Below are 18,566 nucleotides of genomic sequence, written 5' to 3'. Positions count from 1 at the left end.
AAGTTATCTGAGCTTGTTTTGTCTTCTGGTGTGGTCTGCTTAAGTTTGCCTGAGAAAGTTACCTTCTCGTTAGGCAGCTGATATGGGGTGATACAGAAAGGAAGAAGGGTGATCAAGGAGCCAAATTTGTGGTTTTGATTAGTATTCAGTTGTTGGATTTGATCTGATTAGTGTTCAGTTGTTTATTTTTAGATGGGTCCCTAATTCTTGGTCAGCTGTTGGTTACAGGAAGAGGTTTACCCCAAATCTGCAAGCTGGAAGGGGCAATAAATGATTCTTGCACACAGAACTGGGATAAGTAGATCATTACAAACTCTTTCTGCAGAGGAGACTAATACAGACTTCTGTCTTTTACCCTTCTGTCACCATGTATATTTCAGGAAAATGCAAGGGGATTTTGGACTGAAAAGTCTGAAGTCTAAAGATGCCTATGAAGGCTTACATTTCAAATTTTTTGTAACTTTCATTATTTGTCAAGAGCCTTGTTTCACCTTTCACCAAAGTTTTAGTCTTTTTAAATGACAAACCAAACCCACCCTTTTCTCTCTCCAGGTCTCCTGCAAGCGCAGAATCTCTTAACGCAACTACCTCAGCAAAGCCAAGCCAACCTCCTGCAGTCTCAGCCAAGCATCACCCTTGCCTCGCAGGTCAGGTTTATTTCTACAGTTCATGAGTTGTTTTGAGGGGACTTAAACTATTGCAAGTGAATGGACCCTCTGTATTAGTTACCAGAGTAGATATTGTAGCTATATAAGACTGAGTTTGTCTTCCTAGATAGATTCAGTGTAGAGCTGAAGTATCAGTAACTTCACTTTTGTAGTTTCCACCCTAATGTGCCTCTTTTCCTGCATTTAACATTCTAAATTTTTATTTTTAGCTGAAAATTCTCATGATTGGTATCTTGAATTAATGGCACTAGAGCGTCATTTGATTTCTTGCAAGGCTTTCTTGGACAGTCTCCAAATTTGTGAAATTCAGAGGAGCAAGGTGTGAGCTACCTAAAAAGCTCAAAAAGAGGATTACTGACAAGTATCTTTTTTTTCTAAAGATTGCAGCGGTAATCTATCTTTATTGTAGACTAGTTGTTTTGCTATTATTGCTAAGTCATTGCCAGTCTTATTAGTTACCTTCTGTGAAAGTGAATAGATTGTTAGAAATGCGTTAAAATACTCTGTTAGATATATGTTAAAATATTAAAGCTCTATGATTAAGCTTTCAGACTGTATGAAAAGCAATTTTAAGGTTGCACGTGCTTGCAAATTTAATTCTGCTTCACTCTGGGTTTTACTGTGCAGTTTAGTTACATGACTGCATGCTGTTTCTCAAATACCATGTAATATACAGTATCTTCCTGCCAAGCTGGTACATACAAGAATTTTTTAGTCTGTAATAAGATGCCTGAGTCTATCAGAGTCTTAGAAAACGACATTTTCTATTATATCACTGATAGTATTTTTCATGCATCATGTGGAAAATGGAATTTGTCTCTCCTCTGTAGTTCATACCTCAGTTAGCAGCATGACTCCCTGCTTAAGATTACACTTGGATTAAAAAAAGCATCAAAACTGCAAAGAGGAGATAAATTATATGAAGGGGGTGAAGTCAGTAAAGACATACTGCAGTAATTACCCACTATGTTTAATGTAAATTAAAAAATATTAAAAACCTTTATAGTGGGACACACACATCCTAGAAAGATCATATATGATCACATTATTTCTCAAGTAATGGAATTATAGATCCTGACCTCCCTCTACCATCTGCTGTGCACTGCAAAATACTGCACTAACCCAGGAGGAAAACAACATAAGGAGCTACATAAAGACTCAGCTATATGTAGGCTGTTTCTTTTAGAACTGCTGTTTCTGGACCTTTGCGCAGATTTGCATAGTACTGCAGTGTTGCATAGACTTAGAGCTGTTCTTATTTGCCCTGAAGGAGTCTGTAGTTTCAAAACTGGGCATAGGACACAAAAGCATGAAATCATCTTTACTTAACAGCCTCAGCTGAACTGAGTAGAATTTAACTAGAGTAAATGATTTGTCTCTGCATCTCAGTTCATCTATGGCATGTAAGAAGGTAGAGTTATGCACTCAAAACATGTTCTCGATGTTCCAGTTGAACTGTGCAATACCAGAACTTAATATATTTTGTTCACCCGTGAATACTTTCCATGATGCTCAGGTTTTTTTCAGACTCTTATTATTGCTGCATAGCAAAATGTTCTAGTATGCCAATGTTCAGGAATAATGAACCTCCTGTGGACTTCCTGGAAAATTAAACTTTCATATAGAAGAAAAATGTGACCTAAAAGGAATTTTCTGCAGGTTGCCTTTGCTTAATTTCTTGTATCACCAGTACATTAATTCTTACTGTTGCAAGTATCAACAGAAGGGTTACAGGTAGATCTCGTTTTTTCTTACTGGAAGAGTTGAGTCAGTCGCAAGAGATAGCATTAGAGGAAACATGCCATGTTTGCTGCGCTTGTACGTGCTCTGTTCCAAGATTAAATAGGATACTTGAATCTTTCAGGCTGATGACAGTCTGCCACCTCACACAAGCAGTAAATTCAATTTTTAAATGATTAAAAGGGGATGAATGCCAAGCTGTCTGTAAATGATAGAACTATATCAAGTAAGAGCGTTCAGCCTTTCTTTGAGCAGCTTCTGTAGCAAGTGAAAGTTGTTGGTTATCTGCTGCATTGAACATCTCTTACTTTTCTTTAATTGGTTCTGGCAGAGCCTTTAAAAGGCTGTCATACTAATGCAGTTTTCTGGATTGTGATTGCTCATTCTTGAGAGGAATGTAAATAAAGTGGAGGAACTTTCAGGTTGCTGGAAATGTCAAATTCATCGCTCTTTCTCACAGAAACCTCACATACCGGTTTTGCATTTAATTTTTGCTGATTATTCCCTTAAGTCTGATTTAAATCTTTTCCTTGCTATCTTAATAGCCAGCAACCCCAACACGCACAATAGCAGCGACCCCCATTCAGCCACTTCCACAGAGCCAGTCAACACCAAAGCGAATCGACACTCCCAGCTTGGAGGAGCCCAGTGACCTTGAGGAGCTTGAGCAGTTTGCCAAGACTTTCAAACAAAGACGGATCAAACTTGGATTCACTCAGGTGAGACTGCATACCTTAGTGCCTGCCAGTGTGGAATCTGAGGTCTCATCTTTCAAGTCTGGAGGGAGACTACAATTCCACCTTTTCCTAGGAGAACCTTCTTAAATAGGGTTATGCTCTGGCCTTTATGTAGGGGATTTCTAAGAAGTAACAGAAAAAGCCATACGTCCATCTTACTTCCCTGATGGTTTTAAAGCATAGCCATTTTCCCAGCAGGTACGTGCATTTACGAGCTCCAGATGTCATTGCATGTGCACTATTCATTCTATAGGATGTCAAATGAATGGGACAAAGCACTTTAAAGCTTCCTTCAGAAGTACGAAGTTCCAAAAATCATACAGCACAATTAACTGCTCTGTGTGTTTAAAAAGTATATTACAACTGTGGAGTTGCTTTGGATGTCAAAGGGTTTTTCTCTCTCAAGTGTATTTTCCTATTAAACATCAATGATTGCTGTATTTAATGCTTTTGCTAAGGTTCCTCAACAAAACCTGAAAGGACTGTCACCTTTGATGTTCTCTCCTTACAGAGGTGAACTGGAGTTGTAGTTTGTTTTGGTTTGCTTAAAAGCTCAGACGTACCCATAGAGCAAAAGAAAAGTAATCTTGAACATAGTGAAAATGGTTGAATGAGTAGTACAATTAAAAGTACAAAGTACATTTATATGTTCCATTATTCTGTTGAAGGGAAATGCTGCTTGGATGCAAGAGTTCTTATTAATATCAAAATGAATTTTTTTTCCCTGCAAAATTGAAACATCTGTCCAGCCAAACAATTAATTTTGTCAGGAGTCTGTGGTAAACGTGGGCATGTTTTTGCTAGAAGAAATAGCATGCAGAAAAAAAAGTAGGTATTTAAAAGTCTGAGTTCAGAGCAGTGAATCCAACATATGTGATTTGGTGTGTGTCCCCCCATCCCCCCCTCCCCCGAATAAGTAAATCTATCTAGCTGAAAGTATGTGCTGAAGTCAGATTTATATTTCTGGCAAAGGCCTAAATGTTTGAAAAATCAGGGTTCATAATGGAAATTCCTGGCAGCATCTTAATTACAACTCAAGAACAGAATGTTCTTAGTAAAATGAGGTGTGCTTTGCTGGCATGTGTACCGCCTTCCCTCCCTTCTTTCCACTAGAGGGAGGCACAGAAATACAAGCGGTGGACACACACAAAAGCTAGAATAGAGCAGAACAGAACAGAATAAAATACAATAGCTTCCCTATAGCCTGACTGAGGAGGTTCATGTAGATCTTTAGTTATTATGTTTAATCTGCCCTGCTGTGAGATGATTATAAAGACCCAACTAGACTTTTTAAGTTAGGGGTTAAGCCTTCTTTATTGACCCTGTTGTGAATTTTCATGATGAGGAAAAATGAACACAACTGCTCGGGCTTACGTTTCAGTATTTGCTTTTGAGGTTAAAAAAGGGGAATCTTGAGATCAAGTGATAAAATTGCATTTGATCTTTCCTATCCTACTCTGAGTTTGTATGTATGTGTATAATTAGGCAGTTCTAATAACTTCTACCTAATTGCATAAGTGGATGATAATTGGAGACCCCTATTACTTTGGTTTCCTATAGTTGGATAAATAGCTTTTCAGAGGATAAAAGAAATTTATTTCCAATGGTACTGTAAGCTTTTTCAGACTCATACCACCCCTGCTTTTCAAAAATAATTGTAAGATTTAGTTTGCATTGCAAACTAATCACTTACTACATTCTGTCTTGTGAACAATATAACATGTTTTGAATTTCAGCAGTTCTGTCTCTTCTGCCACCCTGAAAAGTGGGTGATGGATTTAAATCCTTTTGTTTAATTGTTTTCCTTAAAAATATCTCTGTTTTTGACATACAGAGATGCAATAAGTATACTGCATCTTAGCATTATTGCAGGTATGTGACTAATTGGTCTGTACAGATTCAAGCTATGCAAGTGAAAATTTTAGACAATGTTATTTTTATTCTATAAAAGGTATTACCTCTGCTAGTCTGTCTGAGCTTCTTAGCAGACCAGTACACACAACAATGATGTGCCTTGTAATCAGTTTCAGTTCAGTACAGTTGCTACAGAGTAGATCAGATGCGTATACGGTGCCTTTATCCTCTGTTCCATCCATCCTTTCAGTGGCCCATTCCAATAAATTTCTCATCCCAATATGTAAATTCCTTTGCCTACAGCTGAAATGCTGCCATCTTTTGGCATTGAAAACTTGACAAAAAATGGTTAACTATTCATTTTAAATCAGATGGCAAATGTTAGTAAGAACAACATAAATACCAGAATTAAATTTAGCTGGGGGACTGGAGCAAATTTCATAACTCTTTCCTGCCAAGACATAAATCAACTTATCTCTAAAATGGTTTACATAGCCAGGTTTTCTTCTTCATAAACCCAGTAGAGCATCCATGTTACTTCTCTTGGAATGATTTATGAGGTTTAAAATGCACAGAATCCTGGCATATGGGTAGAGGTATAAACATGAGTTCCCATGTATTTCCTCTGATTGAAGGGCGTACAAACCAATTGTTCTGGTCCTCTTCTAGGAAGGAAATTGTTTTCTTTACGCAACCCGCACAATTTACTAAGCTTACCAATGTCTTTTTTCTTCCTCGCTTGGATGTGGCCACTCTGCATGCTATTAATATACTTGTATCAAGCTGTGGTTGTGGATCTGACCTAAAAGGAAAGAAAGCAAGCTTTACGCACAATCCAACTAACCCACTTCCAATTAAACTCCACTAACTATGCTGAAGCTTTTCAGTTTCTTCGTCCAGACTTTTTGTGCTTTTTTTTGTGTTAAGAAATGAAAATCTAAATTAAACTACTTTAGACCAAATAACATACTTTAAAAATAGTTTCATTTTTTCAAAGGAGAGGATCTTCCAGCTTTAAAATGAAACAAGAAAACATTATGGTGTTTTTAATGGCCATAATCAAGAGTGGATTGTTTTGTTTCGGTTTTTTTGTTTTTTTTTTTTTTTTTTTTTTTAAGAACAAGACTTTCCCAAGTGTAAACTACATAGATGTATATATATATTAGGATAAGCAGAATGTCTGATAGCTAGCTAAAACTGAGTTTTGAAAGGCAATAACAGATGTAAAGAGATGATCATCTGTCTGTAAATCTCCTGGATAGCTTTTTGGCAGATGGATAATGGTAGTGAAGACTACACTTCACTATTTGAAATGTTTCAACTTCTTATCCGCTTTGAAAAGTGTATCTGTGGGGAGAAGTTTAGTTTGAACCTCAGAAGACACTAAAAGTTCAGATAAGAATATTTTTGCATCTATTTAAATGGGATATATGTTTGCAGACATCTTTTCAAGAGTGTTTTCAATAGAGTTTTTTGAGAGTGTTGAGAACATTAATTCACTGCATTTCTGCTTATTTGAACTTTTCTTCTTCGTTGTGAAATATGCAGATACTTAAATCTGCTCCTTGGCCTTTCTTTATTTTAAAGAACTAAGAGAAAAGTTACAAGTTAATATTCAGTGGAATGTTCTGCTCAGTGATAATGCTAAGACGACAAAGCATCATACATTTCCTGGAAAGAGTTACATGTTTAAACTGACTGAGGTTTAACATTTCTTTATGATTATTTGCTTTAGCATGAATCTTGGTAGCGCTGAGCAAGTTTCTGTGAAAATGAAATCCCACGCAGCAGTGAAGTCACTAAGAGAACACAAGAATGTGACAGGATTCCTTGTTTTGGAAGTGCCTATGTTAGTGAATCCCTTTTTTTCTCTTTCTTTGTCCAGGGTGATGTTGGGCTCGCTATGGGCAAACTCTATGGAAATGACTTCAGCCAAACTACCATCTCTCGCTTTGAAGCCTTGAACCTCAGCTTTAAGAACATGTGCAAGTTAAAGCCACTTCTGGAAAAGTGGCTCAATGATGCAGGTGAATGAGTCTGTGTATTTCTTCACCAGCTTACCAAAATCAGTAGGATTCTGAAAAGCCCTGAAAAACTGCTTCGTTTGTACCCTTATGGTTTTATGAAGCCACCAGTCTTTGTATCTGTCCATGGGACAAATAAGGGTGTAGGAATAAGGGTCCATACTTCCCTCTTCGTATGCCTATACACATCCAAAATTGTTCCAATATGAACTTTCAGAATTGTGTTCTGCGGACAGCTGAATAATTGCATGGGGTGAGGTATAATACGTGTCATGGTTTTCCTTCTTCGTGTATGTTAATGCATATAACGTCTAATCCTCTTCTAGCTTTCTTTTTCAGATGTGTAGTAGAGAGAGTTGCATGGTTTGTTGTTTCAGTAGGCAGAGCTTATTGCATTCATCTCCTCCCACACCCCTGTGTGTGTCCTTTTTGTCTCTATCCAAGAGTCTGTATAAACACTCTCTTTCTCCCCATAGGAAGAGTTTTTTCTGGGTTAGGTTTTGCTTTTTCCTTCCAGAATTATTTTTTATTAGGATATAGTTATTCATAGTTATTCATGGTCCCAGTGTTGGTAGTGTTCTTTTTTTTTTGTTTCTTTTTTTTTCACCACCAGCAAAAGGATCTTGGATGTTGGTGCTAGGTGTTAGGATAGAAAGTGTTGAAGAGTGCTGTCAGCCAGTTTTTTCTTCCCAGTATACAATTGTACAGAGGATAAAACTGATGGATCTGCTAAACAGATGGCAGGGATGTTGTGTGCCTTCCTATTTTTACCAAAGTGAAGAGAGCTTTATGCTGGTGTCTCCAGTATTCTCTGAAATTTTGAAAGTAATTGGATGCAGTGTTGAAAATTTGTCCTGCGTTGAAACAAGGAAGTGTCATTGTGTTGTGCTGTCAGGCCTTATCTTTAGGTAATAGAGATTTGTGATAGAAAACATAAAGATCTTCACACTGAGTGGTCTAGTCCACAGGCCAGTGGTCCCCAAACCTTCCAGCAACACTGGATGAGTCCAGTGCTGCAAGGAATGTCATAGTTTGCTTTTCATAGAATCATTATGACTGGAAAAGACCTTTAAGATCATCAAGTCCAACTGTTATCTAACTCTACTGGGCCCACTTCTAAACCATGTCCCTGAGCACCATACATAGACAGCTTTTAAACACATCCAAGGATAGCAATTTAACTGCTTCCCTGGGCAGCCTGTTCCAGTCTTTGATAAACCTTTCAGTGTAGAAGTTTTTCCTGATATCTAACCTAAACCTCCTCTGGCACAACTTGACACCATTTCCTCATGTCCTATCAGTTGTAACTTGTGAGAAGAGACCAACGCCCACCTCTCTACAACCTCCTTTCCTGCTAGCCTGAAGAAATACTTGGATCTGTAAAGTTAAGGACTGTAAACAGTATCATGGTCCTTCACAGCCTAGAAGTTGGGAACTGTTGTCTTTGGCTGTGATTCAGTTTCATGAAAATCTTTGGAAGAAAGATTCAGATGACTTTAAAGACTACGTTTAGGTAAAAGCAGGCAGGAGACCCATACGGATAATCCCTTCCATTACGTTACATCAGAGTGTTGGAGAATTTATTGTTGCAGAACTCAGCTTGTTCTGTGGGGTTTTCAGGATGGAGAGGGGTTTTGGCGCATTTATGGATGCCATTACTGGGGGAAAAAATAATCTAGAAAATAATGAACTTGAATGTACTTGCCCATTTGAACCTACCAGAATGATCTTAGGCATTGTGAACTTTGACACCAGCTTATTACCCACAAACCCCAGTGCAGTGAAGGATCTCCAGCCATAATTAATCATTTTGTTTAAATTCCCTGCTGGAACCTGCCTGTTGGTTATTTTGCACTTTCTGCTACAAAGTGGGGTCAAGCATGTTCTCTCTTTGCTCTTCTGTGGATCCAAAAAGGCAGGATTAGGGGTTGAGAGCTAGCGACCTAGTGAAGCTAAGGAGGGGGAGCTGCTAACTGTGTAGGCTGTCAGGTCTACATAGCACTGAGTATCTGCTAAGACAGAGAAGAGGTTGAACACTGTGCAGCTGACTATGAGCTTCCTCTTCTTCTAGTGAATTGCAGAGTGGGTAAAAGAAATTTCAAGCAGCTCAGATGTTTTTCATAATTGGCTGTGACTTACAGCTGTGGCTCATGGATATCAGTTACTGCTTTTTTTCTTTAAACTATGACTTGCAGTGAATGAGTGTGGGGTGGAACAAGATAAGGGGAGACCAACTTTCTATAGGTATTATAAAAGGGATACTGGGGTAGCATACAGGAGCAGAGAGCACCCTCTGGGCTTACTTGTAACTTTTAAGTTTCAAGTATATTTTGTAATTTACAAGTGATTTAATTTACAAGTAATTTAATGCATGTGATCTTCAGAAATCTGTATATCTGGAATAGATACAGAGTGGGTTTTGACATACCTTGCATAGGTAAAGAACACTTGCATTAGACTGCACTGCATTCAAATAAAATCTCCTGGTTTATGTTACTTTATTTTTTCAGAAAACCTCTCATCTGATTCAACTCTCTCCAGCCCAAGTGCCCTGAATTCTCAAGGGCAAGGGATTGAAGGCTTGAACCGTAGGAGGAAGAAACGCACCAGCATAGAGACCAACATACGTGTGGCCTTAGAGAAGAGTTTCCTGGAGGTCAGTGATCCTGTTGCTCTGCTCAGCCTATAAAGAAATGAAGAAACTTTGCTTAACAATCATGTCTGTTAGAGTGAACCCATTACTGTGCTATTTAGGAAAGTGCTTGTACTAAACAAGGTGAATGCAAAGGCTGTGCCAAGAAGCATGCATCAGTCTGCTTCGCTTAAAACAAACAAACAAACAAACAAACAAACAAACAAAACAAACAAAAAAACCCAAACCAAAACAATACACAAAACCCCTCAAAAAAACCCTCATTGGTTCTTGCAGTTCACTGACTTTGTGATTTTGCATTCCAAGATACTGAGCCATAGATCTAAGCTTGATATTCTGCACATCAGAAAAGAAGAAAAAAAGATTACCCTTTCTGAGGATAGATAAATGGGGTGACACATACATAATGTGAAGTTTTTAGCTGGCCTTATGTTACTTTTGTTAGGCATTTTGTGCAGCTGCATGGGCAGATAGCCTCTAAGTAGCCTGTCCAATCTACCTGTCTTTCATTACAGGTCTAGACAACTTGGGGTTCATTTGGCTGTTGCTGTAGTTAATCTCTTCTATTCCTTTTTGAGAAATGCTGAAAGAAATATTTCCTTATTAAAGTCTAGAATTCCTTGAAGGATTAAGTCACAAGTCAGATCCCTTCTCTCAAAGAGAATCATGTGAGCTTAACCTTCATCACCCATCTCTGAGGAACACAGCTTACAATAGGTAGAAATGCTCCTGTAACTAGGAAGGTGGAGGGCTATCTCTACTGTACCGCTGACCAGGTTCTGAATGGCCCATCCAGATTTCTGCCTAGTGAAGAAGCAGCTATACTGTAAAACCTCAGAAGGTAATTTCACAGTTTTTCAAGTACCATTTTATCTTCCCAGAACCAAAAGCCTACCTCGGATGAGATCACCATGATAGCTGACCAGCTAAACATGGAGAAGGAGGTGATCCGCGTTTGGTTCTGTAACCGGCGCCAGAAGGAGAAAAGGATCAACCCACCCAGCAGTGGTGGAACCAGCAGCTCGCCCATCAAAGCAATTTTCCCTTGCCCAACCTCACTGGTAAGAATCAAGAAACTGTGTTGACAAAAATCACTGGAAGAAGTGATTCCACTGTGCTCACTGTGGAAGTTGTACATGCTACACCTTCTTTGTACAGCAGGCTTGTTCTCACAAATTTATATTTTACTGGCGTTTTGAATACCCTACTTACATACTACCCAAGAGAGATAATGCTTACAAATCAGGCACTAGTTGGGCCTTCAGTTTGGGTGTTTTATTTAGTCAGTTTGTGGGTAAATATTCTGGCTGACAAATTTGCAGTTGGTTTTACTGCTTTGAACATATTCCAGGTAGTAACTCCAGTTTATATCTGGACTTTCTCTCTTGCCCAAACTCTTTTTATAAAATAATAGTAATAAAAAAATGCTTAACGTCTCCACTGCTCCCCTCTTATTTTGGCTGCTCTTATAAGTAGATGAGCAGCAGTAAAACACATCGTTTGGAGACTTAGGTCACACAAATCCAATGATACTGTTGTCACGTTTAGTTAGGAATGATTTATATAAAAAAAAGACATGGAACAAAGGAACAATTTAGCTAATACTCATGTAATTAATTTCCCACACTTGTATTTGCCTCAGGTAAACACAAACTTCATGAAAATAAGAGTAACAAAACACATGCATCAAGGTTCCTTCAGCTCCTTTGCTACCAATGTCCATGGAGGTCTGTTTTCATAAATAGAAACAGTAGCTATTAGATTTCACAGTAGCTATGCTAATAGGAATGTGGTGGAATTTATGTAGCCTGTAGCTGTCCTTTTGTAGTATTTATTCCACCCCCATCACTGTAGTAGCTAATATCTTCCAGTACTTCATTAAACCATTAATTTTGGTGACGTGTCATTCTTTCCCCTCATCCGTGTCTCAGGATGTGTGCATGCAACCTTTTGTTTCAGGGGAAGGGATGTGTTAAATGTACTTAGTCTTTTTTTTTTTTTTTTACTTCCCAATTTGAGAGCAAGGTTGCATGCCTTGCTACCAGAGCAAAACATAGTGAGATTTATGATAGTGTGTTTTAGTAACCATGCAAGTTTACTCAGACTGCAACTTAAGAAAGCTTTCCTACGTAAATTTCCCTTTTGTTATAAACTGCCATTGTGTGTAAGAAAATGAGGTGTTTACCACAGTCTCCATTTTTTCAGTGATGTTTCACTAAGCATTTTCACTCACTGTAAGCTTCCCTTAAGACTGACTGTGCTACCACTCAAATGGATGTTCCAGCACTGTTGCCCCCAGCCTTCCCTGGCTATGTGCTTTGTTGATTCCTTGTGTCAGTTCTGGAGATTGTGTGTCCACAGGATGATTTGGCTTAGTTTACTAGTTTGACTGCAAATTAACCCTGTGAAGAACAATGGTGAATTTTCAGTATGGCTAGATAACCAATCTGACTTGTAGTCTGGCTGCACAAGCGCTAGGGCTCTGAAGCAGGATTGGAGGGGAATGTTCCTTTTGATGGCAGCCTACTTTTGCATTGGCTGAAGTCAGTCATTGTAACCATGGGGTTAGCTGTATTAATTCTAGGTGATTCACTGCCCTGAAACATGGATTGTGACCTTGACCTTAACTCTTAGGTGCACAGATGACAGATACAATGTCTGGGCTGCATAAGTGGGAAGTGTACTATGTATCTAGCTCTTCTTTATTTTATACCCTATACCTAAGAAAACTTTTAGGTTTTTCCCAGTTGCCCCAGTCTTGTTTAAAATGCATGAAACATTTAACTTCCTGTAAGAGGATATGCAGCATGAGAGAGATTTCTCTGATAATGACCTTAAGGTAATAGAGGCAAAAGGAGGAAGGCTTTAGCTTATATCCTTGGCTATGTTCTCTTGGGCAATTCTAAAGGATTCATTTCTCTCATTGATGTATAACAGCCTTCAAATATTACTGTTGGACACCATTTCTTGTCCATAAAAAGTCCTTTCTCTCTTTATATTTCATTTTTCCTCATAAACTAGTTCCTCCAGCCTTACATCTTTGGTGTTTTTTATCTGTAATGTCTTCAGTTTATTGTAGCTTTCTTGTAATAAGCTGTCCACAAGTAAAATTAGCTAATGTCATTTGAATGTTTTAAAATTCAGAGATCCTTCCTCTGGCACAAGGAAACTTATCAAAGTAGAGCTTATAGTTTGATTGAGTAAAAGCGAAATGTTATTCTGTTTAGCCATGTAAACACATTGCCCTAAATACCTTTGGTAATGCCGGGGCGCTGAAATAATTTTATCAGAGAAAGAAAAGTGGAGTTCAAAAGATGTTTAAACAGGAAATCAAAACATGCAGAAATAATATATTTTGTTACTCTTTCCATAAGAGTGACTCTATTAAACAAGTGCTGTCTTGGGGGGGAGGCAGAGAGGGAGAGCTAACTTGCAGTCCCGAAACAGTATGGGTGTATTGGATGTATCTCCCTTCAAATACCAAATGATTACGAATAAAGATATTGCCGGTAATTGGAGAAGGTACTATGGTTGGTCCACTGAATGCTAAAGTAATGGAATTACAAAAAAGTTAGTTTATATGTAATGTTTTCCCTACTAACTTCCTCAGCTGAGGATGGGAAGAAAGAAATCCAAGTCTAGTAGAGCTAACTCTTTTTGTCTTTTAACAGTTGAGCAGTTGTATTCTTTTTTGACCTCCAGGTGGCAACCACGCCAAGCCTTGTGACTAGCAGTGCAGCTACAACCCTGACTGTCAATCCTGTGCTCCCTCTGACCAGTCCTGCTGTAACTAGTCTGTCAGTCACAGGTAAGGGCTGATTTCTCTTGCCCCCACAGTAAGCACTACCATTTTCCCCCTTTAAACTCTTCAAAAGGTCATTCAGTATTGGTCACTGGTATCCCAGGACATTGTCATTGTTCCTTGTTACTCTACTAGGAAATTTCAGTCTTTGTGACTATTCTGGGGGTAAAATCGCAGGTGGTGCTGAAATGAAATATGCTATATTGCATTGCTAGCTTCTAGAGCTCCGCAGCCTCCTGTTGGGAAGTGTCATTTCATTGTAGTCTGAGCTTCTCATTTGGACTCTTGGTGCCTCTTGGTCCTACAGAAATGAGTGTTTGTCTCCCTTTCATTTGGGTGTGCAGTTCAGTTCAGGTGCGTAGTGGTTTTTGTTCAGTCATATCTGTGTATTGTACTGACCTAACCAGAATCAATGTTCTAGGCACAACAGAAACCACCTCCAACAACACGGCAACAGTGATTTCAACAGCACCTCCAGCTTCTTCAGCAGTGACATCACCCTCCCTGAGTCCTTCCCCTTCTGCCTCAGCCTCCAATTCAGAGGCGTCCAGTGCCAGTGAGACCAGCACAACACAGACAACCTCCACTCCCTTGTCCTCCCCTCTTGGGACCAGCCAGGTGATGGTAACGGCATCAGGGTTGCAAACAGCGGCAGCAGCCGCATTACAAGGAGCTGCACAGTTGCCTGCAAATGCAAGTCTTGCTGCCATGGCTGCTGCAGCAGGACTAAACCCAGGCTTGATGGCATCCTCACAGTTTGCAGCTGGGTAAGGATGAATTTTTCACACACTTTTGGGTGAGATGACAGAAGAGGGAAGGAGAATTCTTAGGATAAATTGCTTTTATGTATCGCTGTGTTCTGGGAGCTCACTTGGTGATTCTAGTGTCATTTGTCTCAAATTCTGAAGGTGTACTTATAGACAGTAACTGGCCATTCCTATCAATGTACATAAATGTTTTCATTTTACAGATGAAAAAGCTGTGTTGCAGCAATGTTGTTATTTGATAAGTTGTCCATCCCACTGCAGAGCTTGGCTTAAGAGCTGCAACCTACCAGTGAATCACAGAATCTGTTCTACTAATTGTAAAATGGAGAGCTAGCCTAGACCCACTTTACACCTCTGTTTTCATTTCTCCATCAGAGTAAGAAGCTGTAAAAGATGCATGATGATGTATTGTTGAAGTTTTAGTTTTAAAAAGTGTTGCTCTGAGAGATGACTCTTTGTTTCTTCAATTCCTCTTGATTTACATCTTTCTTGTCTGAATTTGGGAGATGATGATGGCTCTCTAATGAGGAGCAGTTTCCCCAAAATACACGAATATTTTGCAGCAAAAGTCAATACAAGTCGTGTATTTACAGTGCCTGTATTTCAGGCATGTCGCTAACCACACAGCTGTATGGCAACATCTACTCAGGGCATCATGAAGGAAAAACTGAAATAAACTAAAATTAGCCCTTTGTCTCTGGTTTTTCCTCCCCCCCCCCCCCCTTTTTTAAAGTATCATGGTGTACTTCTGAACAGTGACAACCAGTGACAACCTTTCCTTAACAGTAACACTCCTTCCCTTTGTCTTTGTTTCTTCTTCCGTGATCTTGCTTCCTGCAGAGGTGCCTTACTCAGTCTCAATCCAGGGACATTAGGTGGTGCTCTCAGCCCGGCCCTGATGAGCAACAGTACACTGGCAACTATTCAAGGTCAGTAGTGTTCCTTTTAACGCATCTTTGTCATACTACTTCAGTTTATGTGCTTTGTTTTTCTCTACCAAACAGTGGCTCCTCAGCACTGGACATAAATGTTATATAAGTAAAGGTTTTACAAAATTTAAACACACAGATACATTTTACGTATCACAGAGGTAAGGAGCAGGTACAACTTCAGAAAGGGGATTAGAACTGTGTATGATCTTGTAGTGATTTACAGGAGGCATTTAAGATATTGAATGTGATCTGGAATTTATTTTGTTATCCTCCCCCCATTGGCACGTATCTCCAGCAGGTTAGAGATTTGCTTTTTATAGCTCTTCCAGCATAAGCTTGAGCAGAGTTGCGCTGTTTTGAGGTCTGTTAGGAGGCCATTTTAGAGCAAGACTTGTTCCTGAATTCTTGTCCTCATATGTATTTAAAAAGAACCTACAACAACCTACATCCTAAAGTCCTTATGTAGAACTTTAAATCCAAAGATCCTTATCCATAGGAGTAAAGATTTATTTTGGAAGTGCCACGCAGCCAGAAATGTTATTTTCAGTTCATAGTTTGTCAGCTGTAAAAACTAGATAGTGCAAGTGCCTAAAGAGCTAGCTAACCTATGTATTCAAATATCCTCTAAACTAGCTTAACAAATCTTGTTTCCAGGGTACAAGAATGAACCATTTTGTAAAGTGTCACAGATAAATTTAGGAGATCGTAATCTAAGGCAGACTGAACCCTGTAGACCGACGAGAATAAGTTGTAATGGTAGTTGTATGTCAACATTTAAAATGTTATGCTCAAGGTTACATGACCTTCTTTATCTTGTGATAGCTGTCATTTCATACGAATGCTCACCTCAACCCTTTCCAGTACAGGTTGCCTGAATGTACAGGTTTTCTGTGGCAGGAAACGTAGATCAGTATTGCATTTAAAGATCTGAAGAAAGCCATGAGGGAATTAGTTCAGGAGCAGACAACAGAGGCATTTTGGTATCTGCAAGGCCTTGCCCACTCTTCATAAAGAGTTGTTTTTTAAAAAACAACCTATGATCAGATGACTGTTCACAGAATCACAGAATGGTCAGGGTTGGAAGGGACCTCTGGAGATCATCTAGTCCGCACCCCCTGCCAGAGCAGGGTCACCTACAGCAGGTTGCACAGGATGGCTTCTAGGCAGGTTTTGAGTGTCTCCAGAGTGGGAGACTCCACTGCCTTTCTGGGCAGCCTGTTCCAGTGCTCTGCCACCCTCAAAGTAAAGTAGTTCCTTTTAATGTTTAGATGGAACTTCCTATGTTCAAGTTTGTGTCCGTTACCTCTTGTCCTATCACTGGGCACCGCTGAAAAAAAATTGTTCCCATCCACCTGGCGCCCTCCCTTTAAGTATTTATAAGTGTTGATAAGATTCCCCCCTCAGTCTTCTCTTCTCCAGACTAAAAAGACCCAGGTCCCTCAGCCTTTCCTCATAAGAAAGATGCTCCAGTCGCCTAACTATCTTTGTAGCCCTTTGCTGTACCCTCTCCAGCAGTTCCCTGTCCTTCTTGAACTGGGGAGCCCAGAACTGGACTCAGTACTCCAGATGCGTCTTCACCAGGGCAGAGTAGAGGGGGAGGATAACCTCCCTCGACCTGCTGGCAACACTCTTCTTCATGCACCCCAGGATGCCATTTGCCTTCTTGGCCACCAGGGCATATTGCTGGCTCACTGTCACGCTGTTGTCCACCAGGACTCCCAGGTCCCTTTCCACAGAGCTGTTCTCCAGGAGGTCAGCCCCTAACCTGTACTGATGCATGGGGGGACTGTTGTTAGTGGTGTAGAGAGCACACATATCAGAGAAAGGACAACGCAGAGACCAGTTGCTTTTAGGCACATATTGCATTATTGCTTACTGCTAATCTCCTCCCTGCTCAATTTTCCCTTTTTTAGCTCTTGCATCTGGTGGCTCTCTTCCAATAACATCACTGGATGCAACTGGAAACTTGGTGTTTGCCAATGCCGGAGGTACTCCTAACATCGTAACTGCCCCTCTGTTCCTGAACCCTCAGAACCTTTCTCTGCTCACCAGCAACCCGGTTAGCTTGGTCTCTGCAGCTGCAGCCTCCGCAGGGGCCTCTGGACCAGTCGCCAGCCTTCACGCCACCTCCACCTCAGCCGAGTCCATCCAGAACTCTCTCCTCACGGTGGCCTCTGCGAGTGGGGCCACGTCCACCACCACTACTGCCTCCAAGGCACAGTGAGCCGGGCTGAGCTGTGCTGCCAGCAGCCTGTTTCACTGTGCGGTGGGATTGGCTGCCAGCGGGGTTTATAAACTGAAAATGTGATGGGCATCCTCTCGCCGTGTTGCTGGGGACAAGGGAGAGAAGGAAAAAATATAAAAAACAAAAGCAAAACAGGAAGGATTTAAAGCTGGGACAGACATTTGCCTAATTTTATAATAAACACTGTCTTTTCAGGATCACTTCATGGATCGGAGAACTTTCTAACCAAAAATGTAAAAAAAACAAAAAACAAAAAAACAAAAAACCACAAAAAAAGTGAAAGGACTACTTATCATTTCCAGCAGTCACAATGACAAGTTAAGGTGGGTTATCAACTCAGACATAGGAAGGGGATTTCTTCTTTCTTTTTGGTCTAAATATCTTTCTTTTTTAATTATCATTTTATAGGTCTGTTGTACAGGCCATTATGTCATACAAGGTGTTTATAATCGTATCAATCGTGTTGGGGGTTCCTTTCTTAACTGGTACAATTTAGGCAGGCCTGTATTACTGGTGTATCTCTATTATTATTATTATTATTATGATTATTATTATTTTTATATATATAGTTTGGACGCGTTTGTCTTTTGCTCCTGGATTATTTTCAGCGAGCTCCCACACCATGGGGGGAGGGCGGGAGGGTGGAGAGGAAGAATGGAGCACAAATAGACTTTCTGTCCTAATCTTCTGGGAACGTTCTGAACAGTTTCCTCATCCTTGAATTTGTGTAATGGTTACGTGTAGGGGTCAGATGAATTTACGTTCATCATTTGCGCAGGAAGCTCGGTGTAGCAGTAGAGATCATTGTGTGCAAACTTCCAGGCTGGTCTATGCTTTTTAAGCAGAGGTAGGAATTAGTTCCAAACTGCAGTTCTCCTTCTTGCAGTTATTTAGATGAAATGGTCAAATTCTGCTCTTAACTTTGCGTGCATGGTTCCTTTTTACTTCCGAGAGCGGGATTTGACCTCCTGAGTCGAGATTGTGTGACATACCGATGGCTCTTCTGTTCTATTGATTGGATTTTACTGTTAAGAGCATACACAAATATTTTAAAAAATGTCGTTATCCAAGCTAATTGGTAGTATGTAAAGCAGCATTTACAGTCCTAGATTCCCACCAGGTGAATTGGTACAGGATTTCAAAA

The 18,566-nt window shown here is 39.9% G+C and overlaps 1 protein-coding gene across 3 annotated transcripts in view; it reads left to right on the top strand.

The window, feature by feature from the left end:
- POU2F1 (POU class 2 homeobox 1) overlaps window positions 1-17,992 on the top strand; it is a gene marked incomplete at its 5' end in the record, with an annotated part of 113,518 nt that extends 95,526 nt beyond the window's left edge. For all 3 annotated transcript variants that reach the window (XM_082495876.1, XM_082495874.1, XM_082495875.1), the window contains 9 exons: window positions 553-647; window positions 2,954-3,127; window positions 6,885-7,026; window positions 9,534-9,679; window positions 10,558-10,737; window positions 13,379-13,484; window positions 13,900-14,245; window positions 15,086-15,174; window positions 17,091-17,992. In XM_082495876.1, coding sequence (XP_082352002.1) covers window positions 553-647; window positions 2,954-3,127; window positions 6,885-7,026; window positions 9,534-9,679; window positions 10,558-10,737; window positions 13,379-13,484; window positions 13,900-14,245; window positions 15,086-15,174; window positions 17,091-17,401 — 1,589 coding nt within the window. In that variant the 3' untranslated portion in view covers window positions 17,402-17,992. The remainder of the gene's footprint in view (window positions 1-552; window positions 648-2,953; window positions 3,128-6,884; window positions 7,027-9,533; window positions 9,680-10,557; window positions 10,738-13,378; window positions 13,485-13,899; window positions 14,246-15,085; window positions 15,175-17,090) is intronic.
- Window positions 17,993-18,566: the final 574 nt, after the last annotated feature.

This window comes from Vanellus vanellus (assembly GCF_965231255.1).
Source record: "Vanellus vanellus genome assembly, chromosome: 1".
NCBI classification, from domain to species: Eukaryota; Metazoa; Chordata; class Aves; order Charadriiformes; family Charadriidae; genus Vanellus; species Vanellus vanellus.
The sequence above is the reverse complement of the archived record's forward strand: the minus strand, read 5'-3'. Positions and strand labels throughout refer to the sequence as shown.